The 19794-nt window shown below is 36.5% G+C and overlaps 3 protein-coding genes and 1 non-coding gene across 5 annotated transcripts; 2 read left to right on the top strand and 2 right to left on the bottom strand.

The window, feature by feature from the left end:
• The first annotated feature begins 430 nt into the window (after positions 1-430).
• Positions 431-11311, top strand: LOC18041580 (exocyst complex component SEC3A). Of its 2 annotated transcripts, XM_006434844.2 has the most exons (25): positions 431-856; positions 1487-1557; positions 2029-2109; positions 2217-2284; positions 2364-2466; positions 3176-3321; positions 3656-3773; positions 3982-4086; positions 4645-4746; positions 4847-4984; positions 5495-5623; positions 5698-5778; positions 5890-5964; positions 6553-6723; positions 6809-6953; positions 7084-7148; positions 7435-7605; positions 7695-7774; positions 8627-8708; positions 9503-9600; positions 9747-9855; positions 9997-10065; positions 10652-10717; positions 10795-10884; positions 11092-11311. In XM_006434844.2, the coding sequence occupies exons 1-25, from the start codon at positions 682-684 to the stop codon at positions 11200-11202; spliced, it is 2649 nt and encodes an 882-aa protein (XP_006434907.1). In that variant the 5' UTR covers positions 431-681; the 3' UTR covers positions 11203-11311. The 2 variants fall into 2 exon arrangements, with proteins under 2 accessions (XP_006434907.1, XP_024039045.1); XM_024183277.1 differs by lacking the exon at positions 431-856 and having other exon boundaries at positions 2402-2466.
• On the bottom strand, positions 11305-13685 carry LOC18042217. The gene is made up of 5 exons (XM_006434842.2): positions 13121-13685; positions 12851-12928; positions 12579-12678; positions 12336-12469; positions 11305-12229 (listed from the first exon to the last, which is right to left on the bottom strand). The coding sequence occupies exons 1-5, from the start codon at positions 13469-13471 to the stop codon at positions 12011-12013; spliced, it is 882 nt and encodes a 293-aa protein (XP_006434905.1). The 5' UTR covers positions 13472-13685; the 3' UTR covers positions 11305-12010.
• A 2304-nt stretch (positions 13686-15989) lies between these two features.
• Positions 15990-16080, bottom strand: LOC112098737. The gene has a single exon (XR_002905846.1). It is a non-coding gene; the product is annotated as a small nucleolar RNA SNOR75 (small nucleolar RNA).
• Positions 16081-16472: 392 nt separating this feature from the next.
• Positions 16473-18990, top strand: LOC18042533 (plastidial lipoyltransferase 2). Its single transcript, XM_006434839.2, has 4 exons — positions 16473-16815; positions 16915-17179; positions 17650-17797; positions 18589-18990. Exons 1-4 carry the CDS (start codon positions 16667-16669, stop codon positions 18903-18905), a joined length of 879 nt encoding a protein of 292 aa, XP_006434902.1. The 5' UTR covers positions 16473-16666; the 3' UTR covers positions 18906-18990.
• Positions 18991-19794: the final 804 nt, after the last annotated feature.

The raw sequence follows: 19794 nt of genomic DNA, 5'->3' as shown, positions 1-19794 counted from the left end.
ATTAATAAAAAATTTGAATTCAAAATCATTTAAAATCAATCTCATATTAACACTTAAAGTTTAAACCTAATCTTTTTAGAGATTTATTTTGGGCTCCACCCCGATCAATACATAACTAATACAATACAATATAGTTTGCGAACTGCACCTTGATTATCATTACTACTATCACTTAATAGCGTTCAGTTTATGATTACATTATTTTTTATTTTACTATAATTTATAGGTAATAGAATACTCTTATAATTATTACATCATTATTTTTATTTTTAAAGATAGAGGTAGGTACACAAAACTGAAATAAAATTTGTAGCCTCTACCTCCATCGCCCTCGGAGGAACGATTTGAAAATCAATTTATCTGCTGGCAAACAATTACCTAAAGTATTTTTAATTTTAATTGAAAATCCATAAATATTATATATTTCAAACCCGGATCATCGGGGCGGGTCGAATCTTATCAAAACAGAAAAATCAAACCGTGTGACAATTCCATTCCATGCACTCAAAAATCAAAATATTTTTCGCATTATTTTTATTTTTATTTTTCTATTTAGACGGTCGGCGTCTGTTAACAGTTAAAATGCAAAAAAATTCACGCACCGTGTGAGCTTCGCTGATCTCTATCCTCTCTCTCTTGCATCGTTAGAATCTGTGACGCTGTGATTAGGCCCAAGAAGAAATGGCAAAGTCGAGCGCCGATGACGAGGAGCTTCGTCGAGCTTGCGAGGCTGCAATTGAAGGCACAAAGCAGAAGATCGTCATGTCGATTCGCGTCGCTAAAGGCCGAGGGATGTGGGGAAAATCTGGCAAATTAGGTCGCAACATGGCTAAACCGAGAGTACTCGCACTCTCCAGTACGCTTACTTTCTTTTCTAGCTATCAAATTTGGTTTCATTGTTCTGATCTGTTCTCATTCAGCATTGTTTTTGCTTTTTTGGTTAGAGAAATGTTCTATTGTATTCTGACAATTGATGTGTTGATGATGACCTGGATTAGTAGTATTAGTTCGAATTCAAGAAATGTGAAGTTACCGGGACACGCCTTTGAAATTTTGATGAAACTAGACTCAGTCAGAATTCAGCTAGATTTTATGCCTTGTTAGGTTTTCAGATTCATCATCAGTTACTTTGTGGTGATTGAGATTTTGAACTTTTTAAAAAAAAAAATTGTAGTTCTGACATTGGTAAAAAAGCAAAGGATATTTGTGTCCTAGTCTTTATTGCGGTGACTGTAGGATAAGCTGGGTTCAATATAATCTTGCCAATTTGGAGGGTCATATCGTCATCTCTGATGCTTCTTGATTTTGTGGTTTAGAGAACAGCAACACCCTCTTATGAAAATCCCCTTCTTCTCATTTAGCCTTGAAAGTTAAATATCATTGCAGCTTTTTCTTGTTTTCCTTGGGGCTTTTAATTGATTCCTTAGACCATTTAGTGATACATTATTTATGTGGCATCATCTGTGATAACATGTTGCCTGTGCAGCAAAAGCCAAGGGTCAGCGGACCAAAGCTTTTCTTCGAGTTTTAAAATATTCCACTGGAGGAGTTCTTGAGGTATTTTTGTTTTCCAAGCATTTATATCAATTTATAGCAAAGAACATTGAATAAATTTTAACATTAGTTTGGTACATGAATCTTAATTTAATGATAGCCGAAAAAATGTCTTTACTAATATACAACATTTGGGGCGGGTATCCTTATCTTGACCATAGAGCTGACTTGGTAGTATTCTTACTGGGCTAAGCTAGAATTTTATGCTTATCAGATGTCAAAAATAGGTTTTTTATATGATATTGAAGCTCAGGTTTCCTTTCGATGACACTAGCTAGGACATTATGGAAAGAATGAATTTTTAAGGATTCCCCAATGCATATATCTTAGTAAAGAATACAGGTTGATATGGGAAGTGAGACATTATGATATCCTATCATCAAAGCATTGAGTTTCTATTAGTGAATTATATGTAGAACATATATGTATGATGCTTGTTTTAAATGCTGATACTGCTGAAAATGTCTTTCACAGCCTGCAAAACTGTATAAGCTTAAGCATCTGTCAAAAGTGGAGGTTATAACTAATGACCCCAGTGGGTGTACGTTTACCCTGGTAATGCCTTATCTAATATTTATATATGGAAATATCTTTTCTTTTCTTTTTTTCCCTCCTTCTGGAAGTTACGAATTTTTCTTCCTGCCCGACTGTAATTCTTATAGGGATTTGATAACCTCAGAGGCAAGAGTGTTGCTCCACCCCAGTGGACCATGCGAAACATTGATGATAGGTAATTTCTGTTTTTCTTTTACCTGGGGAACTTCAAACAGCTACATTTTTTTCTCTTAATTTTTTTTCCTGCTTTGCAGGAACCGCCTTTTGCTTTGCATTCTTAATATATGTAAAGATGTTCTTGGTCGCCTTCCCAAAGTTGTTGGTATAGATGTTGTGGAGATGGCTCTTTGGGCTAAGGTGCATATTTTGATCTTTCTTTTACCTTGATAATTCATGTATTTCTATTTGATTTTTGATTTATCTTATTAATGGACAGTTAGTATGTTTGTAGCTGTTGGTACGAGAAAATATTGCATTATGATGGGAATTTGTGTATCAGAATCTTTTGGGTTCTATCGAACATTTAGCTAGTTTTATCCTTAGTGCTATGAATGTTGAAATAATAGATTTTTTTTTTGTTGGGGGGGGGGGGGGGGCAATCAGAGTTGAACTCCTTCCTCACATATGGTAGATTTGCTTCAATGGTAAAGTGTCACAGGGTTTATAATAGTTTGATAAAATAATGAACCTTCAGTATGCAAGAAATCAAGCCAGGTACATGTGGTATTTCAAATTGAATTGGACTGCAGTTCCCAGGGGTCCTACAGTGAGGATTGTCATTTACCTTTTCTTGTTTTGGCTTCCGTTTAAATAAGAACCTGGCTTGCTTCTCTTATTGTGTCAGTGGTTGTTTACATGTTCTATTTGTCGCTTGATCTCTTCTTAACATGTACTATGTACATATGTTCATTAATTGGAACGACAATATGCAATGATGGGTTAATCTGGTGTGCACTATCCTTGGCGATATGTTTAAATTCCCTTGGTTATGTGTTGTGATCGCAGAAGTCGCTTAAAATATTGTCTGTGATTGATTTTGCTACTCTAACTCTCAAATTGGATGCAGGAAAATAACCCTACAGTTACTACTCAAAGAAATCAGCAAGATGGGCCTGTTGCAGCTACTGTGACAGAGAGTGATTTGAAGGTGACTGTTGAAAGAGAACTTGTCTCCCAAGCAGAGGAAGAGGACATGGAAGCTCTTCTGGGAACGTATGTGTTTCACTTTTTTCCTTTGCTTCAGAAGCTCCTAAGTCAGGTTGAGATGTAGTTTTAACAAAATAAGACCATAGTGGGAGAAGTATCTTTACAAAACGTGAATATATGAAAAACTATAGTTAGAGATGTATATATGTTCAAACAAACTGGAGAAACAAAGTGAGACTTGCACTGTACTACTAATCTCTTTCTAATGATTTTGGATCTTAATCTGCTGTATTATTGAAACTGAAACCAAGTTACTGCAGTTCTTGCATCACCCTTTATGTCCCGATAGCTAAACTCATTTTAGATAGCTATGATGTGTCTGAGCAAATATGTTATGCAGTTATGTCATGGGTATTGGTGAAGCAGAGGCATTTTCTGAAAGGTTGAAGCGAGAGCTTCTTGCTTTGGAAGCAGCAAATGTGCACGCCATTTTGGAAAGTGAACCAATGGTAGACGAGGTAATCTCTTTCATTTACGGCTTTATCTTGGAATTAAAGGGAAACCAAGGAGGATGTCTTTGAAGCTGGATAGTGATCTACCATCAGTTATAGGCTTATGGTATTGAGTGGGACCATTACATATAACAGTAGAAAAAAAAACCTTCTTAAGAATCCTTTCCTGTGACAAACATATTTGCAACTTAATTGTTGTTTCTTGATCTTGCAGGTACTGCAAGGGCTTGAGGCGGCCACAAATTGTGTTGATGACATGGATGAATGGTTGAGCATCTTCAATGTAAAGCTTAGGCACATGAGAGAAGACATTGAATCGGTAGGGCTTGTCTGTACAAAATTGTGATTATTCTGATTGTAGGGTCCTGCCTATTGATTGGGTTTTAACTGTAGGTCACATATTCTTTCCCCCCCCAAAAAAAAAAAATACTTCGCTTGTGTCACTACATTATTTGAAAAAGCAACTTTACCTTTGTCATTTCAGTCTGTCTTATCTCAGAGTTGATCAAATTTGCAGTTATCTCAGAGACAGTCACATTTTTAGTTATTGGTGAATTTTGCCCTTTTTTATTGGGAAGGGTTATGGGTTGTGGGTTGAGCAAGACAACTGCAAGAATGATTTCCATATGTAAAATTACTAGTTGTCTTTCTAATTATTTTATTCTCCATAAGCATAAAATTTGAAGAGTATATGTCAATATTCAATGTGACATCTAAGCGTGTTGTTGATAGTTCTCTTTATTTGGTAGTAAAGATTTTTGTTCTCAAAAGTCAAAATAGATGATTGGAGGACTGTTCTGGATACTTTGCATTTTTAGGTTGAGCACCTGATCTCAGTTTATGTTTGCTTGTAATTTTTTGTGTTCATACTATCCAGATAGAAACCCGCAATAACAAATTGGAGATGCAATCTGTAAATAACAAATCACTTATTGAAGAGCTAGATAGACTGCTTGAACGATTGCGTGTACCTTCAGAGGTATGGTATCAACCACTTCTGTTGTGAACATAAAATATATAAATGTAGGAATTTATGCAAACCATAATGTTTTTCCTTATCAATGTTTTGTCTTTTATAGTATGCAGCATGTCTAACTGGAGGTTCATTTGATGAGGCACGCATGCTTCAAAATGTCGAGGCATGTGAGTGGTTAACTGGTGCGCTACGTGGTCTTGAAGTACCTAACCTGGATCCCATTTATGCAAACATGCGAGCTGTATGTATTCTGTTTCTTTTGTTTGTCTCTTTTTTTCCTTTAAAAGATCTGGTTACCATGCAAATATGCAATCAGTTGATGATCTACGGCCTGGAGTTCTACTTTTATGGTTTATGCCTGTACTAATACGGCAAGGCAATATCAATTCTTGTGTTCTCCAACATCTTTTCCTCTCAAAATGTTAGAGCCAGCTTTGGTTTCCTTTTTGAACTGGAATTCACAATATCTAATGTCTCGTTTATTATTTAGATGTCTGTTTGACTACATGTTTAACCTTTGTCTTCGCAACCTACTTGTTATAGCTGCCACAATATGCGTACGGGTTGTGGAACTTATGGGTAAATAATTATGGGCAGCTGTATAACTTATGTTTTCATTCTAATTTTCTGCTAGTGTGAACCAGAAATATCAATTGAAGAGCTCTCTTTGCCTGATTAAGATGTCTATTTAGAAGTTTTTGGTTTGTACGGATGTGTCTATTTCTGAAAGCACTTGCTGAAATGCTTACAGGTCAGAGAGAAACGGGCAGAACTTGAAAAATTAAAGACCACATTTGTTCGGAGAGCTTCTGAATTCTTGAGGAACTACTTTGCTAGTTTGGTAGACTTCATGATAAGTGACAAGAGTTACTTTTCTCAGGTAACTTTCAGCTTTATGCTTGCTCTGTTGATAAAATTTATCAACTTCTAACTTGCTTATTTGCTTGCAAACAGCGAGGACAACTGAAGAGACCTGATCATGCTGACTTGCGATATAAATGCAGGACATATGCTCGCCTTCTGCAACATTTAAAGGTCAAACGATGCACAATCCTGATTGCGCACTTGGTTGTATTTGTACACATGCACTTGTGATAATGTGTATCACTGGTTTCCTTTTTAATCATTTTCTCTTCCCATTTTCAGAGTCTTGATAAGAAGTGCTTGGGTACTTTGAGGAAAGCTTATTGTAGCTCCCTGAACTTGCTTCTTCGCCGGGAGGTTAGGCACCACGAACTTTCTTTCAAATAGCTTGAAATAATTTATATGGGTATGACATGTATTTGTTTGGTGATAACCATGTACCCTTGGGTTCTTTTATTTTGGTTATGGGTTGTAATTAAAAGTATACAAAAAATAGTAGTTGTTGCACTATTATTGGATGAGGATCCTTGTACTGCAAAGCATCCATTTAGCCTTTTGTGAATGCTGAGAAATATTTATTTATCTTCTTCTTCTAGTTCTTTTGATGTTTTTTGGTAAATTAATTCATGATCAATAACTAAAAGCACTTCCAGATGAACTCTAGCAACATTATTACTAATATTATGACTGATGCATCCAATAAGTCCCATCTTCTTTGTACATCTATGCATGTAACCCTGAAATACCCTCTTTCTGCCACCCAAAAGGAAAGCAAACTCTATGGAACATACTTAATCTTGGCTCTAATCCATCTCTAATGGTTTAAAATGGTTAATCATGTCGTGAATCTCTCTTAAGACTTTTGGCCTCATTATAGTCTAATACCCTGTGAAGCTGCTTTAAGTTTAAACACATGGCTCAAAATCTTAATTTATGCAACAACAGGCTCGTGAATTTGCAAATGAGCTTCGTGCAAGTACAAAAGCATCAAGAAATCCATCTGTCTGGCTTGAAGGTTCCTCGGGATCTGGTCATGGTGGACATTCAGACACTTCTCCAGTTTCTGATGCATATGCCAAAATGCTGACGATTTTTATTCCTCTCCTTGTGGACGAGGTCAATGTTCTATTTTATCACATACTCTGAGCTAGATGTTATCACTTTTTATTAACAGTTTTCTTCTTCATGGCTCAAATTGCAGAGTTCTTTCTTTGCACACTTCATGTGCTTTGAAGTTCCTACACTTGTTTCTCCAGGAGGTGTTCCTAATGGTAATAGAAGTGATGACGACACCAACGACGATGACTTGGGCATTATGGACATAGATGAGAATGACAGCAAAGCTGGTAATCTTTTTTCCCCCCTTAATATGCTTGTATAAAGTTTATTTGTGTCAGTAATGTATGTCACAGGGTTCTGCCTCTCATGGATAGATTTCATGCTGTGGCAATTGAGTAATCTGCTTTGATTTTCTAGATAAAAACTCAGCAGATCTAGCGACGTTAAATGAAGCTCTCCAGGAGTTGCTCAATGGCATCCAGGTAATGCGTGAAAAATGTTTCCTATGTTTTCATATTTCTAATATCTCTTTGCTGTGCTGTTTTCCAATTGAAAGAGTTTCCTTGAACTTTGGAGAGTCAAGGACATCTTAGACTCTGGAAATTTTTTTATTGAAATTTTGGTGGCTTGCTTCTCCTCTGCATGCGCGTGTGTGGGCGTGCGTGCATATGCATATTTATCAGTCTTCCAGAGTTGAACTTCCTATTTTACGTTGATAGTTCCTGTTTGACTAGCAGAAGGTGCCAACTTTTGTTCTTTGAATTTTAGGAAGACTTTTATGCTGTGGTGGATTGGGCGTACAAAATTGACCCTCTCCGCTGCATATCAATGCATGGGATTACAGAGCGCTATCTTTCTGGCCAGAAAGCTGATGCAGCAGGATTTGTTCGTCTGTTACTTGGTGACCTCGAGTCAAGAATATCTATGCAGTTTGGTCGTGTATGTTTTCGCTATTACCGAAAGAAAGCAATTGCTATATGCATAAAGATTTCTATGATGCTAACTAATTTCATTCATGATTTGTGCAGTTTGTTGATGAAGCTTGTCACCAAATCGAAAGAAATGAGCGTAACGTACGGCAGATGGGCGTCTTATCATACATCCCAAGGTACTCTGGATCTTACAGGCCGATGCTCTTAATTTTTGAATTTGATCTTGGTCATTTTGTACAACAAATTGTTATGAGGGATAGATTTGCCCAACATTGATGAGACAGGGAAAGGAGATTAACTAAGACACTAGTGTCTTTTGATTTATGGATTTAAGTTCTTGAGGACTGTGAATCAAAGGTCCCATGAGTTGTGCTGAATGCATGATGCTGTTATGAATGGTTACGTGTTGACAGTTTCCTCAATCATTCAGATACCTATCATCCACTTTCAAGTTACATGTTGTGGCATGCACAGGAAAACTGTTATGGGACGACAGCTTTTAAGTCAGCTTGCAGATTATGTACATATGCAATAATTGGCTGGCTATTGCCGTAATCTGAAGAATGTTTGTATGCCATTGTGACTGATGGATCTCATGAGTTATAGGTCTAGTAATTTAGTTTTAAATAATGGTCTCAAACGCACCGCATGTTTGGGAGCCTACACGTATTGGGCTGTGGACCCTAATGTTCTGCACATTGCTTTTGAATTTTTTGTTTCTAATGCAGTTTGTCAAAGATATAAATGAATGAATGAATGAATGATAAAAGAAAAATGAAAAGCCAGTGCAATGCTGATGCAGCAAAGCAAAAATTGGTGTTTGGAGTGGTGCTAAGACCCTCTCCAGATTGTCCTGTGCAAACAATAGAAGCTGTTCAAGATGTTGCATACTTTACCTTTATATTTTTAGCAAATTTTATTTTTCACTGAAGCTATATTCAATATTCTTCTTCCATGCTCTCTTGATGTGTTTATTTGTACTAAAGTTTTTGGTTTGAGATTACATTAATATTTTTACTTTTGTACAGATTTGCAACTCTTGCTACCCGAATGGAGCAGTATATTCAGGGACAATCTAGGGATTTGGTTGATCAGGCATACACAAAATTTGTGAGTACATCTTTTAAAGCACTCCTTTTAGTTGTTGATTTGATGAGGGTGTTGTGCTTTGTGCACTATTATGTGACTGTATTAAATAGCTAAATAGATGTGACGGAGTTCAGTAGTTTCAGACAAAGTAATGCTGATTTAGGGTGGGCTTTTTCTTTTCAGTGGGTGGTACAGTGGTTTTGTTGATATAATTTGGATTAGCATAATGGTCAATCAGCCAAGGTATAGGAAAACATTTGAGTGCATTCTGTAACCAGAAATCTTAGTTGTGGACTACCTTAACCTGTATCTCATAAGCTTTGTTTGTATGGTCTGTGGTCTACAACAGATAAAGCATCTAGATCTAAATGAAACATTGACCAACTTGAGTCTGATTTTGGGTGCATGACATATTGAATAGAACCTTTAGAATGACTGCTTAGGCCATAGGTTTTTTAGTTCCAATAAGAATTTGTAATTGCATTTAATTGAATGGAAATATATTGTATTTTATTTCTTGGTCTTCTTGTGTTATTATAATTGAATGTTGATTTACCCTGAGAAATGTCCCAGATTTGAGGGAATCATTGAGAGAGTTTATATTCAAGTCTTTTGCTGGAACTATGGAGAAATCCTTGTCCATCTGTTGTTTGCATTTTGTTTCTTAGTGGGCAGCTGGTCCTCTATCTGTTTTAAATCTTTATTAATACATTTTCGAGTTTCTTGTCCCCAAAAGAAAAGGGAAAAAACAAATGTTGTTTACATTCTGAAGTTAGTTGAGGGTTTAGATTTACATTCTAATTATTGCTTCACAGGTTAGCATAATGTTTGTGACTTTGGAGAAAATTGCACAAACAGATCCAAAATATGCTGATATTTTTCTTTTAGAGAACTACGCAGCATTTCAGAATAGGTATTTTCTTTTCTTTTGGCAATTTCATGGATTTAAAATTGATCTTGTTAGTGATTCTGAAAAAAGCAAGCAGAACTTGGTTTTACTCTTTCAAATATAAATCCATTACTCTGTTCATTCTGCTGACCAGAAGCAACTACCTGCAGCTTATATGACCTAGCAAATGTTGTGCCCACTCTAGCCAAATTTTATCACCAGGCAAGCGAAGCTTATGAACAGGCTTGTACACGTCATATCAGCATGATTATATATTATGTAAGTAATCAACCTCCCTCTCTCCCCCTGTTGTGGAAACTGCGAAATATTGCATGAGAGTTTGATAAGCTTTTCTGTTATCCGATGCATCCTCTGATTTTATATCATGTCGGATGTCATAATAAAGTTGGTCCTTTACAGCAATTTGAGCGACTTTTCCAATTTGCAAGAAAGATCGAGGATTTGATGTACACAATCACACCAGAAGAGGTTAGTAAATTGTTGATCATAATCATATTAGTTTCATAGAAATAAAATCATAATAAATATACTTATCATCGTCTTGGGCCTTATCGCTGTATCTCTCTCTGGATTTCAGAAAGTTGCAGTGTTCTATATCTTATTTCCATGTCAAAAGTGAAATTCATTTTTCTGTCAGGAGATCATAACCTAATTGCAAGCATCTTAAGTTTGATAGATCTGTAGGGTTGAATCGAAAGAGTGTGCATATACGGAGTTGTAGAGCTTGTCTCAAGTCTCTTGACTGGTAATTGCATGCCTTGTTTAACTAGTAAACCCATTATACCATATCAGATTCCTGGATTTCCCAACATTGAAATGTCTGGTTTAGCATGATGCCTAGTATAGAATGTTGACTTTTAAATTTGTGTTTTGACAGAAGTTTTCTGCTGTGTTGGTGCAGTTTTTGATATACCATATGTTGAGAAGCTCTACTGTAATTCTAACTATGGCAGTAGTGCCTAGTAGTTGTGTTTGCAGATAAACAGAATTTTATATACCAGTAATGCATTGCTGAAAGCTTGGCCTTATGTAAGTTTTTTGGATCAAATTTCAGATCCCTTTCCAGCTTGGATTGTCAAAAATGGATTTGCGGAAGATGTTAAAATCCAGTTTATCTGGGGTATGTCAGTAAATATCTCCAGAATATTTTGTTCTTCGTCCCAGGGACGTAAAAGTAATTTGACTTATTTGACACAGGTTGACAAATCTATTGCTGCCATGTATAAGAAGTTACAGAAGAACCTAACTTCAGAAGAATTATTACCTTCTTTATGGGATAAATGCAAGGTAAGCTGACTGCTTTAATCTGCATTCTTTTATGTGTTTTACTTTTTGGGCCTTGATAAATGTGAGGTAATGCAACATAGGAGTATTCTGTGTGCAAACAGTTCAGCTGAAGAAGCCTCCTTTTATGCCTCCTACCTTCCTGTTTTTATTTATTTATTCTTGCGTCTGAAATTTATAATATTGAAATTGCTTTGCTAAATTTGACAGAAGGAGTTTCTAGACAAGTATGACAGTTTTGCACAACTTGTTGCCAAGGTGTACCCCAACGAGACCATTCCTTCTGTGGCAGAAATGAGAGATCTTTTAGCTTCCATGTAAAAATGCAAAATACTTGTACAATCTTTAGTACTTCGAGTAAAGAGCTGCAATAGCCCGCTGTAATTACTTCTTCTTCAACAGTTCCTCCTCCTACCACCCCCCCCCCCACCCCCCCTCTAAGTCGATTTATTGAACAATTTAACGGTACCACTAGTCGCAATCGTGTCAGTCGACCTCCCAATAGTTGTATCATTTACGGGATATGCTGTGATCGTTGTTCAGATTCTTGCCTCCTCTATTGTTTCTTGCCCCGTGTTTCCTTTGGTTGATGAAAAAACACAAACCCTTCAAAGGCCTCTGATTCAATCGTCTCTTTTCAAATTGCATCTGGCGTGTGTAAGCCCCCGGAATATATGTTTACTTATGTCAACGGTGGGAGTTATATTGTCAACTGTTTCTCCTCCGTTAATATTTTCATCATTATCTCTTGCTGGCTTAAGCTTTATAAGAATTCTTTACAGAAACATGTCCAGAATCAAAGAGTAAGCTGGGACAAAACGCGACAAAATGAGGAAATGAAAATTAAAATAGCCGAGCTTAAATAAGAAGTAAAAAATTTGCTTCTTTTATTATCTCTTGGTCTTGGATACACTTTCAAAATAGAATTTGAACAGCAAGAAGGCACCACGACCACAAGGACAGAAACATATGCTACGGACGGAATGGAGTGGTACAGGAAGAAAAGAACTTGCGGGAAAGTATAAAAGATTAGAAAAGTGAAGAACCTAGGGGTATGTATACAGTATACTTCCTTTTTTATTTGTTTTTAATGTCCAACCGACAATATCCATGTGCTACCATACCTATCCTACGAAGCAGTGATGCTAGCAGAAAGCCTTGAGAGAAGGAATATGCAAGCTGAGGAAAGTAATGCAGCTCCAGCAAAGCAAACAAGATCCAGACTTGTTACTACAGGTATACTGTTGAACTTTTCTAACACTTCCACTTGAAGTACCATCATCACGGCGTGCCCAATTCTTGATTGGGCTTGCGAAACCGATCCCATTTCCACCCATTTTGGAGGAGTCTGAAAGAGGATACGCACACAAACCTTTTAACAACTTCAACAAAGAAACATGCAAATTTTGTGATGTTGGAGCAAAAGAGTTGGGCAAATTAATTAATTAATTTACCTTCAAGTAGAAGAGACCAAATAAATTTGATCCAGGTATCTGTGAAGATTTTTCCTTTATATTCTTTGATCCCACAAACATGGCATACAATCCTACCCCAAAAATAAGGAGGGCAGTCCCTACCAAGAACATGTCTGCATAATATAGATATGGACATATATTAGTTTAGTAATGAAACTATCTAGACTTACATGTTCTCTCATCTAAGAAACAAAGTAAATACAGAGAGAGATCGAGAGATACCTATGGCCTCTATCACTAGATGCATTATATGTGCTTGATTTGCCTTTTGAGATAACGAGTTAAAGAACTTGAAATATGACTCTAAAAGAAGAAAGCAACCCTGCAGTACAAATAATGTAAGTGATCTTTCTCATTATGGTATCTCTCCCTCTCTCTCTCTGTCTACACACGCGCGCGCGCGCGCACACATAAATAATTAAGACAAGTCCTGTTAATTTTTACCAATTATTTGTTCCTTATATAAAATAAAAGCAGAAAACGTTAATTATTACCTCCAGAAAACACAATATATAGCCGAGTAAGGATCCCGCAACAGCAAAGAATGTAAAGAATCGACAATCAATTATAACCTGAACGGATTGCAATAGAGAATAAAATATAAGCACATTACCGTAATTATTTTTATCAAAGCTTTAAGATCGATGGCCTGTCATCATCAAGAGCCAAACACTAGGAATCCTAAACGTAGTTGTGTATGATGTAATATATATATATAAACAGAAAGACGATGCATGAATAAATTATGTAATGTATATATTTACCCTTTCAATGAACCTCTGAATGTGTGAGCTGGAAGATGTTGGATTCACAGATGGCCTTGGCCTTAAGAACTTAAGCGCAGCACGAGTAACATTTGCAAGCAGAGAGGACAGGTCAATTCCTCGACCAACCTCTGTCTTTGCTGTGATCATAAGACTATCTGAGGCGGCCGCGGACGCCTTAAACTTAATGGGCGCCGCTGATTTCCTCTGACCAGGATCACTGTAAACTGATCTATTCTCCCCGGTATTAAACCCGGAGTTACTCAAATACCTCACTGTTTTAAATGAAGAACACGAGAAAGGAAGTATGTACCTCGAGGTCGAGGGCAACGTTAACCTAGTGGTTGCCATTTGTAGCTGGAATTAAATATTAATTAATCAATTAAGGTTGAGCTTTAAAGATTTCATTTGTAACGTGCTTGCAGTTGTTTGTTTATATACACAGTAACCATCACTGTCCCTGCATGGCGGGCGCCGGGCGGTATGTGAGAAAAGAAGATCCGCAACATTTGGCGCTACATGGGATAGTCATCTTTTTCTTGGAGAGGTTGGTCTTCTTTTTACAACGTTCATTGCCACACAAGGACCTCACGTGAGGCCGTGAGGGTTTAGTTTCTCCCAGCGTGTGGGTCCGTCTGCATTGTGAACCGGACGCGTGTTACCGGTCAGTACTTTTCTTTGCTGAGGACAAGTTTTACCACCGTGGCTTCAAAGTTAGCAATGACTTCCAGAACTCATATCTAAGGTCCGTAAATAATACTCCAATGTCTTGCGTTCTCCATCGTTGGCTTGCCCGCGCATGGGATCTTTAAATGATTCCTGTTAAAATTCTTGGCAGCCGGCACCTGAATTGAACTTAACCATCCTAGATTACCGTAGACTGATTGATTACCTACACCACCGTCTCGATTTTTCTTTCATTAATAAATATACCGACCACGTTACATCTACATTTTCTTTGCGTCCCTTTTTTTTTTTACGGTTTAATAATCAATTTTTAAAAAGTTTAATAATCAAATTTTAATACTGTCAAAATATACCATTACTGTAAATAAGCCAACTACACTGTTACTTTAATAACATATCGCATATATATGTATATAAATTTATGCAATTCGATTATTAAGTGTAAGAACCATCCTTGGTGCACGACCGAGAGTGAGTCATCGTAAAGCGCTTCAGCCTTGTTTATCCACGGAGTCTTCCACAAATCCGGAGCAATAAGAAACATCGCCGCAAGGCGCAAACAAATCATGATTATATCTGATTAATAAAAATTAACTTTCAAGATTTTTAAAACGAGTTTAAATGCCGCTACATAGTGTATAATTTCTCACTGAGTAATCAATCTTCAATGCAAAAGAAAATTGGAAAAATGATAATAATTAAGATAAAAAGTTGTCGTGAAATTTACATGGAATCATGGATCAGTTATAAACACGACCACTTATGAATAGAACCTCGGATCCCAAAACCGGAGAAGGCCTAGCCTCAGCAGCCTCTGCTTCAAGACTAAAAGAATTCAATAATGTGCCCAAAGGATTCGTCATGGCAAAAAATCGGAGTTTGCTGTTGCTGCAGCTCAAGCCCCAAAATTATTTCCAATATTATTCATTATATCAATTGTGAAATTTTAGTAAACAAAAGAAGAATTTTGTATTAACATCCAAACTCCCAAGCTTTGCCCAAAGCCAAATCACAATAAAATCTAAACTCAGCTGCTTGAGATAATATTAAGAAGAAATTTACAAGAATCTCTCGCCAAAAAGGTTTAAAATAAGGTTGTAAATGCCAGACAGAAATATCGAAATGCATGGTTTGAAAATATCAAATAACAAAACCTTACACTAACAGACAGTGCAAGTAAAAGTGTCTTAACACCTATCATGCGAGACCCACTCAAAAATCCACATATAGAAACATTAATATATCAACAAAGATGCTCTCACACACTTAGCTACATCCGCACGCAAAAGGAATGTCGTTCTGGTTGAGGCTTTCTTTCCCTTGTTATTATTAGTAAAGGGGGGACTGGCAGTGCAAGTAAAAGTACTTAACACCTACCATACATGACATGTTCCACATAGAGACACACTATATGAATCAACCGAAGATGATGGTGATGATTCAGCTAAACCTTAGAGATCACACATGCAAAAATGTTAAGTAAATCCTCATCAAATTTTCTACTTCAGATAATAATTGATAAAACACTTGAAATCGTCATAATAAAAGTACATGAAAGAATTTATTCTCATAGTAATGTGGCTCAAAAGTGCTTGAAATTAATCAAAGGAATTGAGTGCCTCAGGAAATAAAAGGTCGTTTTTCTTCATCATAGCCACATTTTCTCTATCAATGTCCAGAAAGGACTTGTCAAATCGAATCACAGAACTTGGAGAACCAACATAAAGGCATGCAAGCAACAAACTCAAGTATTTATGAAATGTACAGCATTCATAGATACATGAATATACATGCATACGCATTACGCACTTCATACTTGCCATAACCAAACAATGCTTTCTGGCATAATTCACAGTAAACAAGCTAAGACAAAGCTTATTAGTATATGTTCATAAGCAAAAAAACAACCAATTTTCATTTGAAAAATAACTCAACAACTATAGGAAGATCATAAAATTAGGATTTGCACATACAAGCACCAATGCATATTATATATAAAATATATGATTCTACAGTCTGTAGATGGAAACCCAGTTTATGTTGCATACAATTTATGCATCCAAAGGAACATGGTAGTGAATATAAATAACAATTCCAAACGATTAGATGAATAAGCAAAATACGAAGATAAGCTTATGCACTCAGAAATTTATGAACGAAATAGATGTGATATAATGGGGGCTTATCTCAGACAAATGCCTCGATTTGTCGTCAAGGGTGAATGGATTAGATAATTGATCGGACTCGTCATCATTAATTCATCATCACAGATAAAATCCCCAAATCAATTTCTCTTATTCATGTTGTGTGTAAAAATAAAACAATTTTTATAAATGAACATTAACAAACAAGCAAAAGATACAACAAGACAATCATCTGAGACAACAAAAGCCCTAACCTAGAACAGGCACTGCTTAGTAGTAATGCGAGTGCAGCGTCACCAATTAAGAGCCAATCTCACTTTGATTTATACACGAGTGTTCTCGTTACCCTGTTTAGGGTTTGTTAATAGCTCAAAGGGGCGAATTTACGAAAATCACTAGCTAGTTAAATGTCAAAAGTACCCCTCAAAGCAAAAGTTGCTGGCTGTACTTGTATTGCACCTTGAGCGTCCACGTCAGCATTCGTCCTCTTCTTTCTTTTTGATGGTCTTGATTGAACTGTAGCATCGGTTACTACGCTGCCCTGTTAATTCTCACTCATCTTCATTATTCTCGTAAACCTTTTTCCCAAATGTATGTGAATGAGAATTTGGTGCATTTTTGGCTTCATGTTTGATCAAATGGATCCTTCTTCGACCGACTAGTGGAAGATCATTTTTTTTCCTTTCTTTAAAAAAAAAAAGAAGAAGAAAAAAGCATGATTCTTGCAGCAACTTCAGGTTTTTGTTCAGTCCCAACATGCCCAAGTCTTGACCAATCCAAAAAGCTAAACCGTGGCAAAATCTTCTGCGAATCAAAGCAAGTATTATATTCCAAAACCTCAATAACCCATGAAAGAAGAAAAACGTAAGTGAAACGTAAATTGCTCTCTCTTTTTCACAAACACCTTCTATTCAATGCATTGAACAGTGTAACTCGACTTGTTCAACTTAATTATTGGTTCAGGTGTGAGTGTTTTGATTTGTACAAGGAACTGGTTCCTTACAATGAAGCATGGTCATGGCAGAAAAACGTAGTAAAGGAAAAGAAGGCGTTGATTGAAAGAAATGAAGACTGCCCCGACACGCTGATTGTTCTACAGCATAGTCCTGTTTATACAATGGGTACTGGTGGCTCTGAAGAGTACCTTAATTTTGACTTAAAGGACCCTCCTTTTCAAGTTTATCGAACTGAACGTGGCGGTGAAGTTACCTATCATGGTCCTGGCCAGGTGCTAAGCTCATTTCTTGCTTATGATGTCTTTGAATTATGTTTACAAATTGATATTTCTAGTATTAGTAGCTTGCTTACGTGCATATCATCTCATTTTGTTATTATTTTTTTTACTCTCGATAGTATATGTCATCTAAAATAAGCATCAATTGGACTCTATGTACAACTATAACTCTATCAGTTGACATCTAAGGCAAGCATGTAAACCTTGAAGCTTTTTATAACTGAGGCAAATCACTATGAACTGCAGGACATTCTGTGATACCATGAACTTGAATACAAGGTAACTCAATACATTATAATTTGGAATATTTGATTATATTAGACATTATTGGCACTCTAATTTGAAATCTGTTACCTCCTTCATGGCTCTTTGGGGATCACACTATTTAACTTCCTTAATAAATTGTAGTCCTCTCTTTGTTTCATTTTGTATGCCTAACTTGTGATGCATGTATTGTTCTGTAGCTAGTTATGTACCCTATTATCAATCTGCGAAATCACAAGATGGATCTTCATTGGTACCTCAGGGCACTTGAGGAGGTTGCCATTCGTGTTCTCTCAACATTCTCCATCAAGGCTTCCCGGGTCGAGGGTTTAACTGGGGTCTGGGTTGGTAAGTACATTTTATTACTCTTTGTTCTGGTATATTTGAGCTTTGAAAATGCTGGCATGCCTCATAGTGCCAGTGCTATGGAAGGTCTGTGCATATATGTGTGACTGTAGTAAGAAGTCAACTCTGAACACGGGTGTCTTTCCTCACTGAATCATTGTCATTTATGAATTATGTAGTACAAAACATGGTGCAGCAACTGCTTTTACACGAATTCTGTCAAGAATTTATAAAATTTTCGAATAGAAAACATGGTAAACATTTGGAAAAGCCTCTTTAACCTCAGTTATACTTAATCTTCCAAGTTTGCAGCACCTTTCTAAGTACCTAAGAATCTAGCTGTATTGAGTTATTTTAGATGAGACTCATTTTAGGACTTATCAAATTGATATTGCTTTTTACCTGGATCTCTTTCCAAAAGTTTGTTGGACCATCAAGGTAAGTGTTTTGAATTGGTATATAATTGACCCCTGTATATAGTTTTATAGGTCCACATTTGCTGTTGAGATTGCAGTGAGCCACAGAAAAGCATATTGGCTGAGGAAAAGCTCTAGGAAAATTCAATCCTAGTTAACAAGTATTATGGTTCTGGTGATTGAGGAACCAGGACTTCATGTGGTCCATAGTCGAAGTTATATATTTGGAAACTGGCAGGTTTTCGGCCTTCGCCATTGACTCTTTGTAAATATTAGTTGACCACTCTGTCCTGATTTAATGTCATTAAGAAAAAGAAAATGTGGCCTAATTGATTGCAGTCTCTTGATGTGTTTTCTCTTTTCTGATTTTAACTACAGGAGATCAGAAACTGGCAGCAATAGGGATACGTGTATCTCAGTGGATTGCTTATCATGGCTTAGCATTGAATGTTACCACGGATCTAACACCCTTTCGTTGGATAGTCCCATGCGGTATACAAAATCGTCATGTTGGAAGCATAAAGGGTTTGGTAGGAGAATCTCAATCACTGACTGCAGAATTCCGTCATCCTGATGACTGCAAACTGATTGATATCGCTCACAATTCTTTGATTAAGGAGTTTTCTGAAGTTTTTCAGCTTGAAATCCACAATAAGGCCATCCCTTTGTCAGAGCATTTAGAGAAAAATATCTAATTTCATCTGCTACACTACTGTTAGTCTAAATATTGTACACAACATGAAAAAGAATGACGTATAGTGAGAAAGAAATTTCCAGGAAGAAGATCCAAGTATTTCTGTTTATACCAATGCATAACTTGACTATGATGTACTCGGCTCTAGAAAATATTCCTGTTGTTTGCAATGTTTAAAATTCAACATCTCATTTTCTGAACTTTGAACTGTTGAGTCTGTAACTTATCCAACTTCCAAACCTGTTGCTCCAGTGTTGAGTGTATGTTATTGCATGCTTCAAACCATCCTTGTTCAAACTTTCTACTTATTTAATCAATATATTGAGGAACATACGGGGGTGATGTGAGTGTGTGTTGGTTGTGTGAAATATTGTCCCCTCTATGTCTATGGGGTAACTGGAAGTGGAAGGAGTTTATAAGCTTTTTTTTTTTTGAGAAGGAAGGAGTTTACAAGCTAAGAAAAAGAAAATGGATAATAAAGATTTAATGGTTGTATCAAGTTTGTCTCAACGAATTGTTTTACCTTCAAGATGATTTAAACTCTGAGCTCAAGCATTTATGTCGAGAAAGGGAAGTGAAAGCAGCACTTGAAGTCATGGATAAATTGAAAAATATAGGAATTTTTTTGGACTCGCCTGATATCATTGAACTGCTTAACGTTTGCATGGATTTGAAGTTGTTGGAAGCTGGGAAAAGATTTGAAGTATGTTATGAGGTCCCCGTCAAAATCCAGTTCTGTTGTATTTAATGGACTGGTGGAAGTATATTGTAAATTGGGTGATACGAGGACTGTGAAATGAGTGTTCGATCAAATATCAATGAAAAACTTGGATTCAAAAACTTGCACTCTTGGTATTTATTCCTTCAGGGTTCGGCAGAAAATGAGAAAG

The sequence above is a fragment of the Citrus clementina genome, unplaced genomic scaffold, assembly GCF_000493195.1.
Source record: "Citrus clementina cultivar Clemenules unplaced genomic scaffold, Citrus_clementina_v1.0 scaffold_5, whole genome shotgun sequence".
In the NCBI taxonomy this organism is placed as follows: Eukaryota; Viridiplantae; Streptophyta; class Magnoliopsida; order Sapindales; family Rutaceae; genus Citrus; species Citrus x clementina.
Note: the sequence above shows the minus strand (reverse complement) of the source record. Positions and strands in the feature narration are given on the sequence as shown.

Coding starts and splice junctions, on each gene's coding strand:
- LOC18042217 (XM_006434842.2), bottom strand. CDS start 13,471: ATGGCAACCACTAGGTTAACGTTGCCCTCGACCTCGAGGTACATACTT. Junction 12,929..13,120: donor TTCAGAGGTTCATTGAAAGG/GTAAATATATAC, acceptor CAATCCGTTCAG/GTTATAATTGATTGTCGATT. Junction 12,470..12,578: donor TCTAGTGATAGAGGCCATAG/GTATCTCTCGAT, acceptor TATATTATGCAG/ACATGTTCTTGGTAGGGACT.
- LOC18041580 (XM_006434844.2), top strand. CDS start 682: ATGGCAAAGTCGAGCGCCGATGACGAGGAGCTTCGTCGAGCTTGCGAG. Junction 5,779..5,889: donor GCCTTCTGCAACATTTAAAG/GTCAAACGATGC, acceptor TCCCATTTTCAG/AGTCTTGATAAGAAGTGCTT. Junction 5,965..6,552: donor ACTTGCTTCTTCGCCGGGAG/GTTAGGCACCAC, acceptor ATGCAACAACAG/GCTCGTGAATTTGCAAATGA.
- LOC18042533 (XM_006434839.2), top strand. CDS start 16,667: ATGATTCTTGCAGCAACTTCAGGTTTTTGTTCAGTCCCAACATGCCCA. Junction 16,816..16,914: donor ACCCATGAAAGAAGAAAAAC/GTAAGTGAAACG, acceptor TTATTGGTTCAG/GTGTGAGTGTTTTGATTTGT. Junction 17,180..17,649: donor CCTATCATGGTCCTGGCCAG/GTGCTAAGCTCA, acceptor ATTGTTCTGTAG/CTAGTTATGTACCCTATTAT.